Here is an 18,496-nt window from a genome sequence, read left to right as displayed (position 1 = left end):
AATCCTTTTGCTATCTTTTAGAAAACGTGCAGCGCAACTAAATTTCCCATTGAAGTGTAAGATCCCAATCTAGGAAAGTATACAAACATTTGTCTACAGTAAACTAATTTCATTGAAAGACCTCCCGTGGGTCAAATTGACCTTTTGACCTTCAAGTATCCGCCCATATAATTACTCTTTATAAGGAAACTGTTGGTAAGAAACGCTCCCTACCCAAACCAAATCCGATATACAACACTTAAAAACGTTTAACATTCGTTTCGGGATAAGATGATACCACGAAATAGGTATTTTTGAAGGTATTCTCCGGTTTGTACGTGGTACAATTTCAAGGTAAAATTTAGTAACTGACCTGCGCCTGTTCCAGATACATTTCCACCTCCCTGTAAGGGTCACCCTGGTAGGTGTCGGCCATTGAAGTTTCCCTTAAGTCACGCGTCCGTACGGCATTTCGGGCGGAGATGACACTCCCACCAACAGCTATCTGCAAGACACAAAATATATTTTTAAGTTAAATTGGGTTCACACAATAAATATAAAAAATCGTTTCGTTCACACCCCCAAACGCGTACGAGAAATCGCTTTGAATTTTGTGAAAAATGGTTCTTTCGGGACCCAAAAAGCAAATCCTAAATAAGGAAAACACTTTTGAATTGACCAGAGTTGAATGAAATAGAACTTGAAGTACATAGAAGTAGAAACTTGATTGATTCGAAAAGATGGGCATGGAAGATACCACCACTCCCATACGGGATATGTTATAAGGAACCCACTATACGCATGGGCAGATCTATCTATCCATAACGTTTTTGGGCTCAATATTTCATCTTTTACTTTAAAATTAATTAGAGGGTAATTAATTTTGATTAGGCGTTTATAGATATAGATAAAAGTTATATTCAACGTGCGCGGGGTCGAGATAGTGGGCTTCAAATTAGGCCGTGAGTACCTCCTTTCAGAGACAGCCCCCTTCTACCAACATTATCCGGTATTTTAAAATCAATTACCTAGCGTTCGGGGATGATGATGATAATATATGTATAATAATAGAACGATTAAGCACCGAAATATTTTTTTAGATAATAGATAATGGTTTTATGGGTTTGGTTCTCTCTTTCGTAGGTTTTATTTTTTCTTTGGTGCCCATTCAATGCTTAAAGGGAAGGAGAACATAATTTCTTCAAAATCATTTTTAGGTTTAATTTTTCAGAAATTGAATTAGGTTTATCAAGTATGCGGGCTAAAACAAGGCCTTGCAACAAATTGATTAACAATTCGGGTTCAAAAAATACGCTGCAACAATTTGAGGAATAAGTGTAGCTCAAACAAGGCCCTGCAACAAGTCGAGGACCAAGCCTAACTCAAACATCATCCCTTTAATATCTCGAAATTTTGGTAACAAGGATGTGAGGTTAACGGTTAACACAATGTTTCAAAGTTTCTATATTCTATTGTTGAAACAAGATGTGAGACTATATGTGCCGGGTGTATCCTTAATAGTGATGTACCCAAATTGTTATGACTCCGGAATGCAAGTAGGCGCCCCTCGAATGGATACATTCGCCAGCTGTATACAAAGCATAATGGCGCGCGCGTATAATGTACCTAAAAAGCTAAATGGATACATCCATTCATGGAGTAAACAAAGTCTATTTTTATGATACGTTAAGGCTTTTAAGGGAGAAAATGGGAAACCAATTAGGGAAGGCAAACTCCTCGCGGACTTTACAGGCCATTTGGACCAGAAGAATTTAAGCGAAACCTAATAGACACAAACACATCTTAGGCCTAAATTTAGAACCATAGTTATTCAATCAACAGAACAGTTTTAAGCCTAAATATTGGGACATAATTATCAATTAACAGAAAGGTTTATTAGATAGAGTAAATAAACTTAGTCATTCGATGCTATTACACGAGTTTTAGTAAAATGTGAACGCAACCTTTATTTCGAAGGGTATTATGGGTATAACTTTAAATTCTTTACAGTCACACAACAACAACAAACGTTAAAGTTTCCCATGATCGAATTGGTGCGAACCTTACACCCTATAGCTAAGAGAAGCGTAGAATCTAGCAGACGTCAAAAGTGGGCGTGGAAAACGCCTGTTCCTGACACTCTTCCGTACAGCGTACATTTTCCCGACTACCCGTTGATCGTTGCTATCTCGAGCGAGAAAAGACAGTGCCACGAAAGAAATAGACAGCTTAAGCCTCGCGAGTTTAATTGCGAGATTCAACTTGGGACTTGGACAAAACAAATTTCATTGGAGCACTTAGGCCTAGTCCGTTTGACGTTAGATTTCTAGAGATTACTTAAACTGTCTATTATACTGATCCAACAGTCTGCGGGGGCTTTTCGGTCCACAAGAAGAAAAAATATAAAATCCCTTATCATCAGACTTCATCTTGGAATTCTGTTTCGAATCTGAGGCTGCATGGGATGTAAAAAAGTCAAATACGAAAGAATAAAATGAAAAATAAGTCGAAACCATGGCCGTTGCTGCAAAGCAACAACCATGGCCAGCTCAGGATCGTATGACATACACCACCCACTAGTTTTCCACCTTCTTCCATTACGTACATATACATATGAACACAAGGGACTAACTTGGCGGAGACATCAAGAAAACTCATGGTTCTATCCATGCCACTAAAGTTTAGTAAGGAAGGACCAAGACAATAAAATGTTGAATTGCACCTTTCCCACCTTTGATTCCAATTAACTTTGAATCTGAACTGGTAATTGTCCCCCCCGGACGTTTGAAAAACATAATTTACAAGGTATAGTTAAAATTAAACGCTATATACTTCAAATAATGAACTTCTATAACGCAGTGAACTGTAAGGAAAAAGTGGGATTTACAAATTTTCAACTTGAAAAATGTGTTTTGGCAATAAAAGGAGGTTTATCTTTTTTCTTCTGAGCATCTTAAGTTTGAGATCAATACCACCAACGCGGGGTAAACGATTTTGCATAAAATCAGTTTGAAGTCTTAATTTTTTATGTAACTTTTGGAAAAAAAACTTGGTTGAAAGAAGATAAAGTATATGTGGGAATTCACGTATTAGCAAAGATTTTCTTTGCGGCTTTTCTTTACCTGGCCGAAATAAAATTTACAACTCAATCGCTTTTTTTTTAAGAAAATACAACACAATGAACGTAACGAAACGGTTAGGTAAGGAGAGGTTGGAAAAAAAATTGTTCTTGAACCATAAATTTTCAAACTCCCCTTTCATAATATATAAATCTGTATCGTGAATAGGTCATTATTATCGTGTGTTCAGGGCAAAGGTGCTTGAAAAAAAAAAAAATAAGGAAAAAGGTTTTTGGCGGTCTTCTGAAGTTCTACACCTGAATAGCGCCAGTTAGATACGGATTATTGCCATCCATGGTGGCCACCCTAAGGGCCAAGTTGCTTCATTGTTACTCCAAAACGAGTAACTGTTGTAGAAAAAAAAAATAAAACACGTAAATTTTCAAGGAGATCGGTTCGATAGATTGTGGCGAAGGTAAAGAGATTTTGGGTTTTGGCTAAATAATTCTGAGAGAGCGGTAGCTCTCTTAGATAAGACTTCATACTGCTCTTAATGTATAAGGAGGGTTTTTTGTTTGGATGTAGTTTTTTTTGTATTGCATTAACTGTTTTGAAAAAATTCCACAGAACTACAATTCTGGCCCACAATATGTGGTTAAAATTTCAAAGAGATCCATTAATTAGTTAATTTTATAAAAAATAAAGTTGCTAAGGGTGGTTTTCATTTCCATAAAATTCATCACACCTTTTGTTGAAAAACAGGAATTTTTCCCATAGAAATAACATGGGAAATTTTTGGAAAAAAACATTCCGGTTAATCCGATTTTAGAAAAACTATACGTTTGTTAGACTTGAAAACGGTTTTAAATGGAAGGTACAACACCTAACATTCCGCTAAGCAATTTTCATTGACTATAATTAAGTCTAAGTATGTTTAAATTTAAATTTTCAAAACCATTCCAATCTGCGATATTTAAGCAGTGTAAAGAGTCAGTTTATGATGTTAGCATTTTTAAAGCTATTTGGTCCATATTTCGTGGTGGTTGAAAAACAAGGGGACCTTGCTTTGAGTGAGCTAACAAGTTAAGTTGGAAAAGGTCCTCCACACCAATAAATTATGTAACCAACTGTCTTTGGTACTTGTGGGTACTTGTAGGTACTTGTGGGTGCTTGTAGGTACTTGTAGGTACTTGTGGGTACTTGTAGGTACTTGTGGGTACTTGTAGGTACTTGTGGGTACTTGTAGGTACTTGTGGGTACTTGTAGGTACTTGTGGGTGCCTGTAGGTACTCGTGGGTGCCTGTAGGTACTCGTGGGTGCTTGTAGGTACTCGTGGGTGCTTGTAGGTACTCGTGGGTGCTTGTAGGTACTCGTGGGTGCTTGTGGGTACTCGTGGGTGCTTGTGGGTACTCGTGGGTGCTTGTGGGTACTCGTGGGTGCTTGTGGGTACTTGTGGGTGCTTGTAGGTACTTGTGGGTGCTTGTAGGTACTTGTGGGTGCTTGTATGTACTAGTGGGTGCTTGTAGGTACTTGTGGGAGCTTGTAGGTACTTGTGGGTGCTTGTAGGTACTTGTAGGTACTTGTGGGTACTTGTAGGTACTTGTAGGTACTTGTGGGTACTTGTGGGTGCTTGTAGGTACTTGTAGGTACTTGTGGGTACTTGTGGGTGCTTGTAGGTACTTGTGGGTGCTTGTAGGTACTTGTGGGTGCTTGTAGGTACTTGTGAGTGCTTGTAGATACTTGTGGGTGCTTGTGGGTGCTTGTAGGTACTTGTGGGTGCTTATGGGTATTTGTGAGTGCTTGTAGGTGCTTGTAGGTACTTGTGGGTACTTGTGCTTGCTTGTAGGTGCTTGTAGGTACTTGTGGGTGCTTGTAGGTACTTGTGGGTGCTTGTGGGTACTTGTGGGTGCTTGTAGGTACTTGTGGGTGCTTATGGGTATTTGTGGGTGCTTGTAGGTGCTTGTAGGTATTTGTGGGTACTTGTGGATGCTTATGGGTACTTGTGGGTACTTGTGGATGCTTATGGGTACTTGTGGGTGCTTGTAGGTACTTGTGGGTGCTTGTAGGTACTTGTGGGTACTTGTGGGTGCTTATGGGTATTTGTGGGTGATGGTAGGTGCTTGTAGGTATTTGTGGGTACTTGTGGATGCTTATGGGTACTTGTGGGTGCTTGTAGGTACTTGTGGGTGCTTGTGGGTGTTTGTAGGTACTTGTGGGTGCTTGTGGGTACTTGTGCTTGCTTGTAGGTGCTTGTAGGTACTTGTGGGTGCTTGTAGGTGCTTGTAGGTACTTGTGGGTGCTTGTAGGTGCTTGTAGGTACTTGTGGGTACTTGTGGGTGCTTGTAGGTACTTGTGGGTGCTTGTAGGTGCTTGTGGGTACTTGTGGGTGCTTGTGGGTACTTGTAGGTGCTTGTGGGTACTTGTGGGTGCTTGTGGGTACTTGTGGGTGCTTGTGGGTACTTGTGGGTGCTTGTGGGTACTTGTAGGTACTTGTGGGTGCTTGTGGGTACTTGTGGCTGCTTGTGGGTACTTGTGGCTGCTTGTGGGTGCTTGTGGGTACTTGTGGGTGCTTGTGGGTACTTGTGGCTGCTTGTGGGTATTTGTGGGTGATGGTAGGTGCTTGTAGGTATTTGTGGGTACTTGTGGATGCTTATGGGTACTTGTGGGTGCTTGTAGGTACTTGTGGGTGCTTGTAGGTACTTGTGGGTACTTGTGGGTGCTTATGGGTATTTGTGGGTGATGGTAGGTGCTTGTAGGTATTTGTGGGTACTTGTGGATGCTTATGGGTACTTGTGGGTGCTTGTAGGTACTTGTGGGTGCTTGTGGGTGTTTGTAGGTACTTGTGGGTGCTTGTGGGTACTTGTGCTTGCTTGTAGGTGCTTGTAGGTACTTGTGGGTGCTTGTAGGTGCTTGTAGGTACTTGTGGGTGCTTGTAGGTGCTTGTAGGTACTTGTGGGTACTTGTGGGTGCTTGTAGGTACTTGTGGGTGCTTGTAGGTGCTTGTGGGTACTTGTGGGTGCTTGTGGGTACTTGTAGGTGCTTGTGGGTACTTGTGGGTGCTTGTGGGTACTTGTGGGTGCTTGTGGGTACTTGTGGGTGCTTGTGGGTACTTGTGGGTGCTTGTGGGTACTTGTAGGTACTTGTGGGTGCTTGTGGGTACTTGTGGCTGCTTGTGGCTGCTTGTGGGTACTTGTGGCTGCTTGTGGGTGCTTGTGGGTACTTGTGGCTGCTTGTGGGTATTTGTGGGTGATGGTAGGTGCTTGTAGGTATTTGTGGGTACTTGTGGATGCTTATGGGTACTTGTGGGTGCTTGTAGGTACTTGCCCCGGGTGCTTGTAGGTACTTGTGGGTGCTTGTAGGTAATTGCCCCGGGTGCTTGTAGGTACTTGCTCCGGGTGCTTGTAGGTACTTGCTCCGGGTGCTTGTAGGTAATTGCCCCGGGTGCTTGTAGGTACTTGGTCCGGGTGCTTGTAGGTACTTGCTCCGGGTGCTTGTAGGTACTTGCTCCGGGTGCTTGTAAGTGCTTGTGAGTGCTGGTAGGTACTTGCCCCGGGTGCTTGTAGGTACTTTGCCTCCTCCATAGGATTAACATTACACTAAATTTTGGAAGCTTGCCTCCTCCATAGGATTAACATTACACTAAATTTTGGAAGCTTGCCTCCTCCATAGGATTAACATTACACTAAATTTTGGAAGCTCGTAACTCTGGTTATATTAGAGATACGGGGATATCCCCGTAACTCTGGTTATATTAGAGATACGGGGATATCCTTTGATTATGTAATAGTCCTATTTGCCCCTTAGGATACTCCATATACGAGAAAAGCCTGGAAATCTCAGGGAAATTTGTTTTCGAAAAGTTGTATGAACCTTAATGTTATGGAACATATCTTATAAACTTTAATTTTAGTTATATAAAGTTTTACCAAGAAGCGATATCTAGTTTACTAGGGAGAAGGTATAAGATGCCTAAGTATTCGCGCGCCATAGTCCCAGTCCCACTTTCAAAATACAAGGGGGGGGGACGTAAAAGGAGGCCGGGCTGTTTCGCCTCTCCTCAGTCGGAAAATACGTAGTTGTCGTCATTCGCGTCGCGTTTACGTGAGTTTTCTGGTCCGTGACCAAATAAGGATTTTTTAAACTGGACATTAGGCCAGCGACTTTCCTGACTTGGAATAAGTAAACTGGTCCGTGATCATTGACCAGAGCACGTCGTCTGCTAAACCAAAGAAGTGGATAATTAAAATATTGGAATTTTAATGTGTTAAGTCTGGTTACCCTTGAACTTTCTTAGTAGTCTCGTGGACCACTGACCCCCCTCCGATTTAATTTTTGAACTGGACCAGGCAATTTTTAAACTGGTCATTTGCCCTGTGTCACCGCCCTATTTCCCACGCTGGCGCGAGTTGCTTTGCGTTGTCGAGTGCGTGATGGAGTCGGCTATGCCTGGAGTCCCAACCTTGAAGGAGAGAGGAATGGAGTGGAAACCCTCATACCTATAGCGTTTCCTGTGTAAACCCACCTACGGCACCATAGTCCTCCCAGCATCCTCAGCGGTTAGGTAGGGTCGTACTTGACGAAATTGTAAAAGGGCACTCCCTCTATCTACAAAATAGAAGCTAGTTCTCATACAAATAAAATGGCGCTACGTGGCAGCACTTAGCAATCGCCTACCGAAGGGTAGGGGCGTGCGCGAGGTACATTGGGAGAGATACGGTGCCGCAGGTCGCCCATCATCATTTTCAATCCATCTCAACTCGCTTATCCCTGTCCCAACCCCCGCGACTTCTAACCACTAGCATAGCCCACTCGATCACGCTCTCTTTTCCCCGGCTTCATATTTTGTAGATGGCACTTTTTAGGCGTATTAACAATCTTGGATCATCTTTGTGAACTTTTAGGGTACCCCTGACTATATTTTGTTTAAGGTTTTAAGCTTAATATCAAACAGTCGTTAGTTTTTACTACATAAAAGTTTGAAATTGACAATCTTGGATGGTCTTTGTGAAGTTTTAAGGATATCCGAATTTCATATTGGCCTTATGACAATTTTGAGCTAAATGTTAAACGGACATAAATCAGCATTTTAAAAAATTTTGTACAAATGTCAATTTGGTCCTATTTCTGGGGTAAAAAATTGTATTATGTTAATTACAATAAGAATACAAACTTTTATTGATTTACGTTTTTTTTAAGTATCATTATAAATAAATGTCTGATTGAGCTAAATGTAAAACAATTTCTTAACATTCTTAATTAAAATGAAGACTGAAGGAACAGATATTAATCAAAAATGTCTTGATTAGAATCAAGACCTAAAAAGTATCGATAAGACTGAGGTTATCACTTGTCTGAAGGATCAGATATTAATTTTTCTTTTTAATTGAAACTTAAATGCATGCTTAAGAAAAAACAACGTTCCATTACCGTTTTCCGTTGAAATAAATTATTTTACTGGTAATCAATTTCAAAAATTTACTTATCTCGGCTTTTCGACCACAATTCCATTCCCCGAAAACATTTTATCATTACATTAATTACTTTTGGGAGATAACGTGTCAAAATAACCTATAAAACAATAAAAAAACTGTAATAGCGGTCTGTTTAGCCATGACAAGAACCTTTTAAAAGTTTCAAGCACTATATAACCCTTTCGAGACTAACAAGACCTGAGCAAACTATAGCTTAACCTGCTACTAGTGCGACCGGGGAGAATTGATGTAAACTGGAGTTGAAATTTCATCATGTGCGACCTCGGCCTTGAAACTCTCCCATAGTCCCAGTGTGTGTAGAACATAATTGTTTCGCTGTTATCTGCCAAAATCAATCTTTCTTGGTAGTTCCGCCTCCTCACTTGAATTTTTCATGATATATTAAGGTTTGAACGAACAAAATTCTAGATTACCATTTTCACTACCATGTCCCTCTGCTAACTTGAAGCAAACGTTCCTCTCTTTCTGCTGCTCATTACCGGTGCCATTCCCTTGACTTTCTGTTCGTTATAACTATCATGAGTTTATTTAATTCAAACCAAAATATAAAAAAAATTGGATTTTTTCCTTTTGTGCTACTTAGAATTTACAAATGTATATCACGTTGTCCGTGCCATAACAAATAGTCTCTAACCATTGTTAGAAACTAGAGAGAGAAATTGGGAAGTAACACTGATCATGCCCTGAACTATGAGAAAGAACAATACGACGGTTGACTAAAGTACATTTGATATTACATCATTTTGCAAAACCGCGAGTAAAAATCTTACTGTCCCCTATTGAATTTGGCGCCATTGGTTTTAGAATAATTACAATGTTCCACTGCGAAGCGTGCCGGTCACGAATGGGGATGTAACGTCTTTAGGAACCTTTTAAAACGCAAAACCATACACGTACTCTCCCAAAAGTAATTAATGTAATGATAAAATGTTTTCGGGGAATGGAATTGTGGTCGAAAAGCCGAGATAAGTAAATTTTTGAAATTGATTACCAGTAAAATAATTTATTTCAACGGAAAACGGTAATGGAACGTTGTTTTTTCTTAAGCATGCATTTAAGTTTCAATTAAAAAGAAAAATTAATATCTGATCCTTCAGACAAGTGATAACCTCAGTCTTATCGATACTTTTTAGGTCTTGATTCTAATCAAGACATTTTTGATTAATATAAAGAGAGGTGATGGTTTGATGTATTTAAATTTTAGAGAAATTTCAGTTGGCTGAGTAGTAAACGTCACACCTTCCTAACTATTACCACGGTTCTGGTAGCCATATTGATGGGGTTTCAGCTAGTTCCTTCTGCATTGAACCCACCAAGATGGCCGTGTAAATGATCTCAAAATCTTGGCTACTCCCTGAAAACGAAAGCTTTCTGTGTTATCCCATCTGATAGACTCAAAACTGAAGATTTTTGCTTGAAAAGAGTGATATTATCCAACAAATATTTAATAAATTAAGATTAAATTATTAGAAATATTTAACTGCACTTATTATCTGAATTTTCATGGATAGCTCAGTTTGAGGTAGTGGACTGGTTTCTAACACAACACAACTTGCATCACAGTTATTCCGTACCAATTCAGAAAACCAATTGAATGTCAATAACATTTTCCACTTGAATTACAGGAAGAAATTGATAGAACTTGAACTTTTCCCATCATTTTGAGAGATAAATAAATAAGTAAAAAAAAATCCCAAAGTGGACCACACCTTTATCAATGTTTGGCGTTGAAAAATGGGCCCTTGAGATTGGGATTCGTATAAACTTAAACCATTCTACCTTGAAACGTTGGTCGACGACAAAAGTTAAAGTATACAATCTATCAGACTAGATAAGACCCCATGCGCGGTGCGGAGCGGCGTGGTTGTAGTACTTTCCCTAAGAAAAAAACCTAGGTCCAAAACTCGCTTTGAAGAAATTTACGATAAATAGTCGAAAATAAAATTAGTAAGTTAAGTTTACTACAATAGAGTAATGGCATCTCCCTGCCTTTTGACTGCATTAAGCTCTATGGGTAGTTAACACGGAGCGCCACTACTCTATTTCTGAAGTATCTTCAAACCCCTGAGCAATATACAAGACATCCGGTTCAAAATACAAAAGCTAACTTTACTAAATAAATATCTTTACAGAGAGAGTCCAAATTGATAATTAAGATAAAAAAGGTCTTTGAATTTTAAAAATGATTAAGAAATAAGGTTTTCATACGGTTTTGCAGCTAAGGGTAAAGACCGACAGTATTTTTTTTTTTCTCTTTTACATTTCATCATCTGTGCTATTACAGTTTCGTTATTTAAAAAAACCTCAGCAAAAGATGAATGTTTTATGTGTTCTTTTTTCATGGGATGATAGTAGCTCGAAACGTGCCTTTGGATAAAAACACGATCTTATATAGTTTTCCTCGAGGAGGGTATGATGGGTTCAAGGGTCGAGGACGCGGGGATAAAGGCATCAAGGTTTTCCGCCGCGTGCCATTAAATTCAACTTTGACCCCCTGCACATATTCGCCTCACATGTTGAGAGAATGGATGAAGCAAACGATTGAGAGAGGGGTTATCTAAGTTCCCAAGCAGAAATGTTTTCGTTTTTTCATTTTAATGGTTCGCGAAAAGATTGGGTTTGAAACGACGAGCAACGCAGTGTCTATGGTCGTTATTTTTATATTTTAATTAGAACTTTACTAATTTGATATTAACACTGGAGGAAAACTAAATATGATTACTAAAAAAATTAAAAAAAGGTTGTGGATCTATATGGGTTTGTAGACCTTGTTTTTCAATCTTAGTCACCGAAATCCACGGCTTTTTGGCTTTAATACAAACCTCTTTAATCTAAAATAATAACTTAAGAGTCACTATAGAACATTTCATTAATTACTTATAGAGAAACCAACGCACAGGCGAGAGGCCACCCTTTTCGGTTTCTTCCCTCGCGCTGCAAGAAGCAACGGCAGACTGAGCCCTAGTTCACTGACTACACGCGAGAAGGCGGTCTAACAGACTCGCACCAGTAGCCTCTTAGCGCGGGGGGAAATAACCGAAGAAGATTACCTCCCCTATCGCTCGTTGTGTTTGCCTCCCTATAGTGGAATTAATGTAATAGTCTATTGAAAAATATGAAAAGAAAACTACATAAGGAGCTATATCCACTTCTTTATCTTTGAGCGATTTTCAATCAAGAGGAAAAACAATTTCTTGGAGAAAGTTCAAGAATGTTACACAGCTCTCAAAACGAATTTAGTATATATAAATATAAAAAATGCTTTTATTTTAATATAAAACTGATGGCACGCGACCGTTATACCCCAGATTGTTGAGGAATTTTTATTAAGAGAAAGGGTCTAGCTTTTTCCGAATAAAATGAAAATTCAACGGTTCCATTTGCCTTAACTTAATCCAATATAATGGATAACGCATTTCTGGGGTCAAAAGGTTACTGGATATCTTCTAATTGAAATTTAGAATCTATCATTACGTACTGTACAGCTACAAAACGTTGGCAACTGACACGAGAAGCGAGTGAAAAACAGGCCAAAATACAGAAATACGAATGCGAACAATGCTATATGTGTACGGTTATAGTTATTTCCTTTCGACTTTAATCCGTACCCGTGCGCAATAGAAGACAACAACTCTGTCGACAGTGGAACCAATTGATAACATCTCCTCTTCAACATTTCTCGCAATCTATTAATCTTCTCCGCAGTTAAACCTATTATACTCAATGGGTCTCGGATTAAACTAAATACATCGTAGTGAAAAAAACCCTCTCAACTCTCGACTATCCTAAAATCAACTTATCTACGAATTGAAGTTCGTAATTTAAAGTTAGTAACTTACATTTTAATTATAAATAATGTGAAGTTAGTAAACAATTCTATTGCAAGTGTAAGATTGTTTTAATTAAAAAAAAAATTGTTTTGAGCTGTCTAATTGATGAATTAGAGGCAAGGTGTAAGAGAATCAGACGATGACTGCATGTCAGTCAATGAAAGTCATTTGACATGACAGTTGCACTCAGTAGCGGCCATTATGACTCGCTTTAAACCATCAACCGTCTTTACCACGTTAGATATACCGGTAACAAAACTCCGGTTCAATAGTAATTACTCTTTGAAAGACCTCGACTGCCATTTGTCATCGATTCAATGATAACTAACATTATGTTCGCTACCTAGATATCAATTGTTCAGACACTAACTTTAAGTTACGATCTTCTCTCTACCTACAAATTATTTTTCCAACTTCAAATGTTTGAAGAGCTCAAAATAGATAGTAGTAGAAAAAAACATTTCCAGGTGAGACTCCACCTCACTTAACTGTACACTAATTGTAAACGAATTATCCAGATCAATTTCGTAATTCGAACAGCGGTGGCCATGCACGCTTTACCCATCAAGGTTAAGTAATCGGGTTTTACGTGCGTAGTATTAAATTGTGAATGAGATAGCGATATTTATTCTTAAGCCTTGGCTTACGTAACTTATCCAATTTCACTTGGCATTATTTGTAAAGGGAAGGAGGATTATTCAAGCGTTTGGTTTCGGTGACAGGTATGATTGTTATTATAGGTGCGATTAGACTTTATAGAAAGAGGGATCCTTGATAAACGTATAGTACGCCTTTCATTTAAGAGATTATCCATAGACGTTTTTTCTAAGGAAACGTTTACAAGAAGATAAGACCTGTGGCTGCTTTTTCATTTACAAAGAGATGAAAACAGGGTCAATGATTAGAAAATGATTTTCACGTCGTATAAACTTTGATATAATGCACTTATTCAAGGCCAGATTTTATACGGAGGGATTTTTAAACATTGGCAGTGTTCAAAAACATGTTTCTAAACTACCGCGGTGTTCAAAAACATGTTTCTAAACTACCGCGGTGTTCAAAAACATGTTTCTAAACTACCGCGGTGTTCAAAAACATGTTTCTAAACTACCGCGGTGTTCAAAAACATGTTTTAAAACTACCCCAGTGTTCAGCAGTATCTTTTAAAACTACCCCTGTGTTCAGAAATCCATTTTAAAACGATTTTCGTTTTAAGAAATTACAGATTGCACATTCACTTAACAACCGAAAGACACCCATTAAAATACAGATTAAAATATTTTTCAAAAACTATATACAATCACGTTTCTTGTTAATGAAGCAATATTTAAAATGTTTATGGTTGATTGAGTGACTAATGATAAAAATCTACACTTAGAACTGGGCGCGATAAAGTTGAACAAACTCTAATAAACCGAAAAATGACAACCTCATTATTAATTTTTTTTTTCTTTAGCTTACAGCTTGAAGTCGTCAACGCGTAAAAAAAGAAGCTTGTAGTGTTAAAATTAGCTCACATTCCTAACTAAGGTTGGGTCGCACAAAAACACAAAATACTCCTTTCATTTAACTAGTTTTTCCAAAAAAAATTTCTTTGGATCTCTACCGATTTAAAGGAATTTAGGATAACGTGATAATATTAATTTGACCTATTAATTTTATGAATGAATGAATTAATTACTAATTATTCTTAATTGTATTTAAAATATTAGGCATTGAAATATAAATATGGACACTTAATATCCGTGAAATAATTTTATGTCAAACCATTAATTCCCATATGTTCGAAATTGGAATTTAAAGTATTTCATATCTTAACCCATACGCCCATAAATTTAGGGAGGTCGGACACTTTCGAGACTTGTACAAATATTTCAATTCATTGTGGCATCAGATGACATATTAAGAAATGGGGGATATTAACAATTTGAACTAATGTCCGATACCACGCGTGTATTTCCAACGATCCTTCCTTTATCCAATACATTATTTTATACTTTAATAAGAACCCATTAATAAATTATAGATATAAAATTTCATACAAGAAAAAAAACGGGAACGGTACGGAGCCAACCAAGACTTATGGTATCCCTCGAGTCGAATCTTGACGCAAGTAGTCAGGGGCCCCTCGTCGTCTCAGTCAGATTAACGTCGGAGAATTGACTGGGGGCCTACTAGAACCCCTGTTTACTATAAACAGCAACTGTCACACACATATTAAATTAATATAGTTTATCAATTTATCTTGGTAGTAGAGTTTAAGGCTATTTCTAATCGGATTCCATATTGGTATGTTAACTAAGTTAGGCCTAGAAACTGGCGAAAGGCGAGTGTGGTTGATTTTTCGTGGTTAAAAGTTCTCGAGTCAACGCCGCGGGTAGACGTGGGTGTGGGTTGTTTTAAGTTTTTAAGTGAAAGCTCGCCGCTATGGGAAATGATTAAAGGGTGGTTTGACCCGGACAGCTCTCTTATATTCTATATACTTTAAAAAAAGACCACTTTTGTTGCTGCTTTATAATATTTTCCAAAACCATTTATGGCCTGTTGGCAATATGACGAGAAAAATTGATATACACCCATAATGTTGTCGGTTTTGACAGCCCGTGGATTTACTAGACTATAGCAAAATTTGAAAGGGCAAATGGGATATTATGATATCTTTCACGTAACTTGATTTTAATCCTCTATTGAACAGACAAAAAATACCATTTTCAGAAATATCCTCTGCTAGAACAGCGCAAAGATTCGTCACTCATTTTAAGTGGCATTAAAACGATAGAAATTTTTATTAAAAGTCAATTAAGTTCGTGATGTGACATCGCTTTAATATTGAACTATATACCCAGGGTGCAATTTATTGTATAATTAAAATTAACTATTACAATCAGACAAAAGAAGGCTAATTATACTCTATAATAACTTTGAAAACAATTGGTTATAATATTTTAAGAAAACTACTCAAAAAAACTAACTTACCATGAGCATATAACGTTAACTCCCTAAAGTTAAAAATCCTTGACAGTTTGAGGGAATTAGGGAAGCCCGCCAAAAATACTTGGTTAATTAGTAGTTAGGCGCGAGATATGTAGTAGCACGTGCACTGTCTTGTAAAAAAAAATTGGCGCGAAAGAAAGTGAACCAACCGACGACGACGCACGTGGAAACCAACTAAACTGTAGAAACACCGCACGAACAACCAACCATCACGCAACAAGCGTTCAACTACATAATCTAAAAGGGCCAGCCAGAACGGATCGTCAGATGGATAGATCGAGCATGCGGCTCTGTTGAACGACTTGACTTGTCTGACAATGACCCTGGCTAAGATCTTTCTACAAAACTAACCCAAACGCAACCAACTCCGACGTGGAGTCTGACTTGTGAGAAAGAGACGAAGGGATAGAGAGAGAGAGAAAATCAAGGAGGAGGAGGAGATCCAGGGAGGAAAATGAGAGAGAGAGAGAAAGAGAGAGAGAGAGAGAGGATAGCGTACATCCTTCAATCTTTCGCTTGCATCTTTTTCCTTTCCGCAGCTGACTGCCTTTTTGTCATCTCCAAAGCCCACAAATTTCACTTTCCTTTTTCTAGCGTCCACCACAATTTGACCCTCCCAAGTCTAGCTCTGGTTGATGGGCTGTATCTCCATGCGAGACTCTAAGAGGGGACTGTCCCCACCCAGAATGGTATATGGGAGAGACTCCGACAAGCTAACTAGTAACAAAGATAACGCCTGTATCTCCTTGGTTTGTTTACATGGCAAGCAGGTAATGAAACTTACATAAGGGAATTGTTCTATTTGAAACTTGTTATTAACCTACTGAGCACAGAGGACATAATTTAACTTAGACTGTATAATATCTTCGAAAAATAGATCAAAGAAAATATTGCAAAAATCAGTTTATGAAAAGCGCAATAAGCAACTTTTGGAGCCACTTTTGTATTATTTATCAATATCACTTGCTGGGTTTGCAACCTAACTGTTACGTTGGACAGTCGTCGAGTCCCTTACGGCTATCTTACCATCCCCCCAAAAGGTATTCACCCAGAGTTTGCAACAAGTACATACCTACCACTGGGCGATTTTTAATGCAACAATAACATAAACACAATTTTCAGCCGAATTGCATACTCATCTGGAAACAAACTGTAAATTACTATAGGGCGTTTCAACTTGGGTTCACAGTAATGTTAACAATAAATCGAGAGGATCTAAGCGGAAACCATAACGTGATCTTGCATTGATAACAGGGCTGGATGCCTTAAGATTAAAATGATACCGATATCCATCAGTTGAAATAGAAATTATTTTGGGTTGAATTCCACGTGGTTAGAGATTGTATAAACACGAGATATTTGATTTTATGCACGTGTATTTTATTTAAGGCACTAAGCCTTTGACAGCAGCTCCTCACCAGGCGTCGCTTTACCTCGAATCTATGATCTACCTCATTCACTTCAAGACAAGCTCCAGTTTATAATCAAACTTATGGAACATTATTATCTTATGAACTTAAATGCTATTATTAGTCATATTTCGCTAAGATAAGAACATTACTAAGCTATGGCGACTTCAAATTACGCTCTTTAACAGATTTAAAAGGGTCTTGAGCAGACGGCCGTCCGTTCTGGATATAGATTTGAGGTTTTCAGACGAGATCACACCCGTCAAAGCTGTATACTACTCAACTGTATCTTCGCGTCAGAAGTCTTCTTATATCGTACAAGGCCATGCCAGATTGAAAGGCGTCTGCAACTCCAAAAACAAAAATCATGCAAGGGAGACTGGATGAGGGCTCTAAGCAGATGACCCCCGAGGATAAGGGCTTAACGTTAACATACTTAGGGCGGAAAGGGTGGGTCTAATTTTGACGCTAATAACAGAGACGCTCTTCTTTTCCCTAATACGGGAACGCATGCAGAATCATTAAAAAACACCCTGATTTCCTCTTAATATTAAATCACGCATGGATAGGTTTCGTTTTTTTTACATAATGACGTAAAAGGTCTTCCGACCCCTTTTCAATTAATTAAAGGTCCACTTAAACGAAAGTACCTTGCTAGATTTTTCCTTTCTCACTAACAGGGAAAGACACGGGGGTAAAACTCTTGCCTTCCATCTCGCTTTTTGGCGCCTGCGCTATAGTCTTTTTTATCACGAGAAAGCGCAAAGATGGCAATGTATGTCCCGATACTGAGAGTTGCCTAGGTCAGGAATCATAACATAATTCAAATATTAACTTTAAATATTAATTTAAAATAAAATGTTTTATGATAATATGAACGTATTTGGTATAACAGTTTCTTTAACCTTATAAAACTGGGGCTATTTAACCTCTTTAAGCATCTCGTTTAAAATTAAATGCAATAATAAAATTTGTATTTAGTTATATGTCTATTTCATCACTACAGTCCAATAAAAATTACTTTCAACTATTTTTAGATTAAAATGATCATACTGCAAACAATTACTTGGAATTATTATAACTCCCGAGGTCCTAAAAAAAAGGTTTAGCAGTCGAAATCAAGCTCGAAACTTCATAGTTTTGAAGTTTCATTCCTTAAAATCAGCTGGCGTTAAGTTTGCAAAAAGGATAAGAAGAAGAAAAAAAATAGCCAAGGTCAAAAACGTTATGTTGAAATGAGGCAGGCACACACAAAAAAAGCCATTATTTCAAGTACATTGTACATAAGTTTTTCCAGAGAGCTTGAAAATTTGTTAAGAATGTAAGAAAAAGCGGGGAAAAATTAATGAACTAGTGTTTAAAAAAGATTTAACTTAAGGTAACCGGAAGTGAAAAATTTATACGAAAATCTTATGGAGAGTTTTAAAAGCGGTTAATTTTTAAATTGAGTACAAGTTGATTACGATTTACTAGCATCATTAATTTTATTTCGCGAATTAACTTCTTTGAAAACCGAAATTTTATAGTGTTTAAAGTATTAAAAGCGAATTTATTAAATTATCCCATGAATTAATTGCGAATTAACTCTCTCTAACCATGAAATAAAATTTTTGATAGCTTTCCCAGCGTTGTCATAATTAAATATAATTATTTCCTAACATTAAAACAATACTTCAAATTTCCATGATCTTTTCCAATATTTTTTGTCAATTTTCCTGGTTTTTTCCAGAAGT

The 18,496-nt window shown here is 38.0% G+C and overlaps 1 protein-coding gene across 2 annotated transcripts in view; it reads right to left on the bottom strand.

Annotated features, from left to right (window-relative positions):
* cv-c (RhoGTPase activating protein) overlaps positions 1–18,496 on the bottom strand; it is a 120,851-nt gene that overhangs the window by 75,683 nt on the left and 26,672 nt on the right. Inside the window, exons 1-2 of one of the 2 annotated variants that reach the window (XM_089870145.1) lie at positions 15,337–15,748; positions 353–484 (exon numbers count right to left, since the gene is read on the bottom strand). In XM_089870145.1, the coding sequence (XP_089726271.1) occupies positions 353–484; positions 15,337–15,345 (141 nt within the window). In that variant the 5' untranslated portion in view covers positions 15,346–15,748. Of the gene's footprint in view, positions 1–352; positions 485–15,336; positions 15,749–18,496 lie in introns of those variants that run through there. The other variant, XM_089870146.1, reaches the window with a different exon arrangement.

Source organism: Phalangium opilio, unplaced genomic scaffold (assembly GCF_054372755.1).
Source record: "Phalangium opilio isolate 3A_F unplaced genomic scaffold, DU_Popi_V2 ptg000031l_1, whole genome shotgun sequence".
In the NCBI taxonomy this organism is placed as follows: Eukaryota; Metazoa; Arthropoda; class Arachnida; order Opiliones; family Phalangiidae; genus Phalangium; species Phalangium opilio.
The sequence above is the reverse complement of the archived record's forward strand: the minus strand, read 5'-3'. Positions and strand labels throughout refer to the sequence as shown.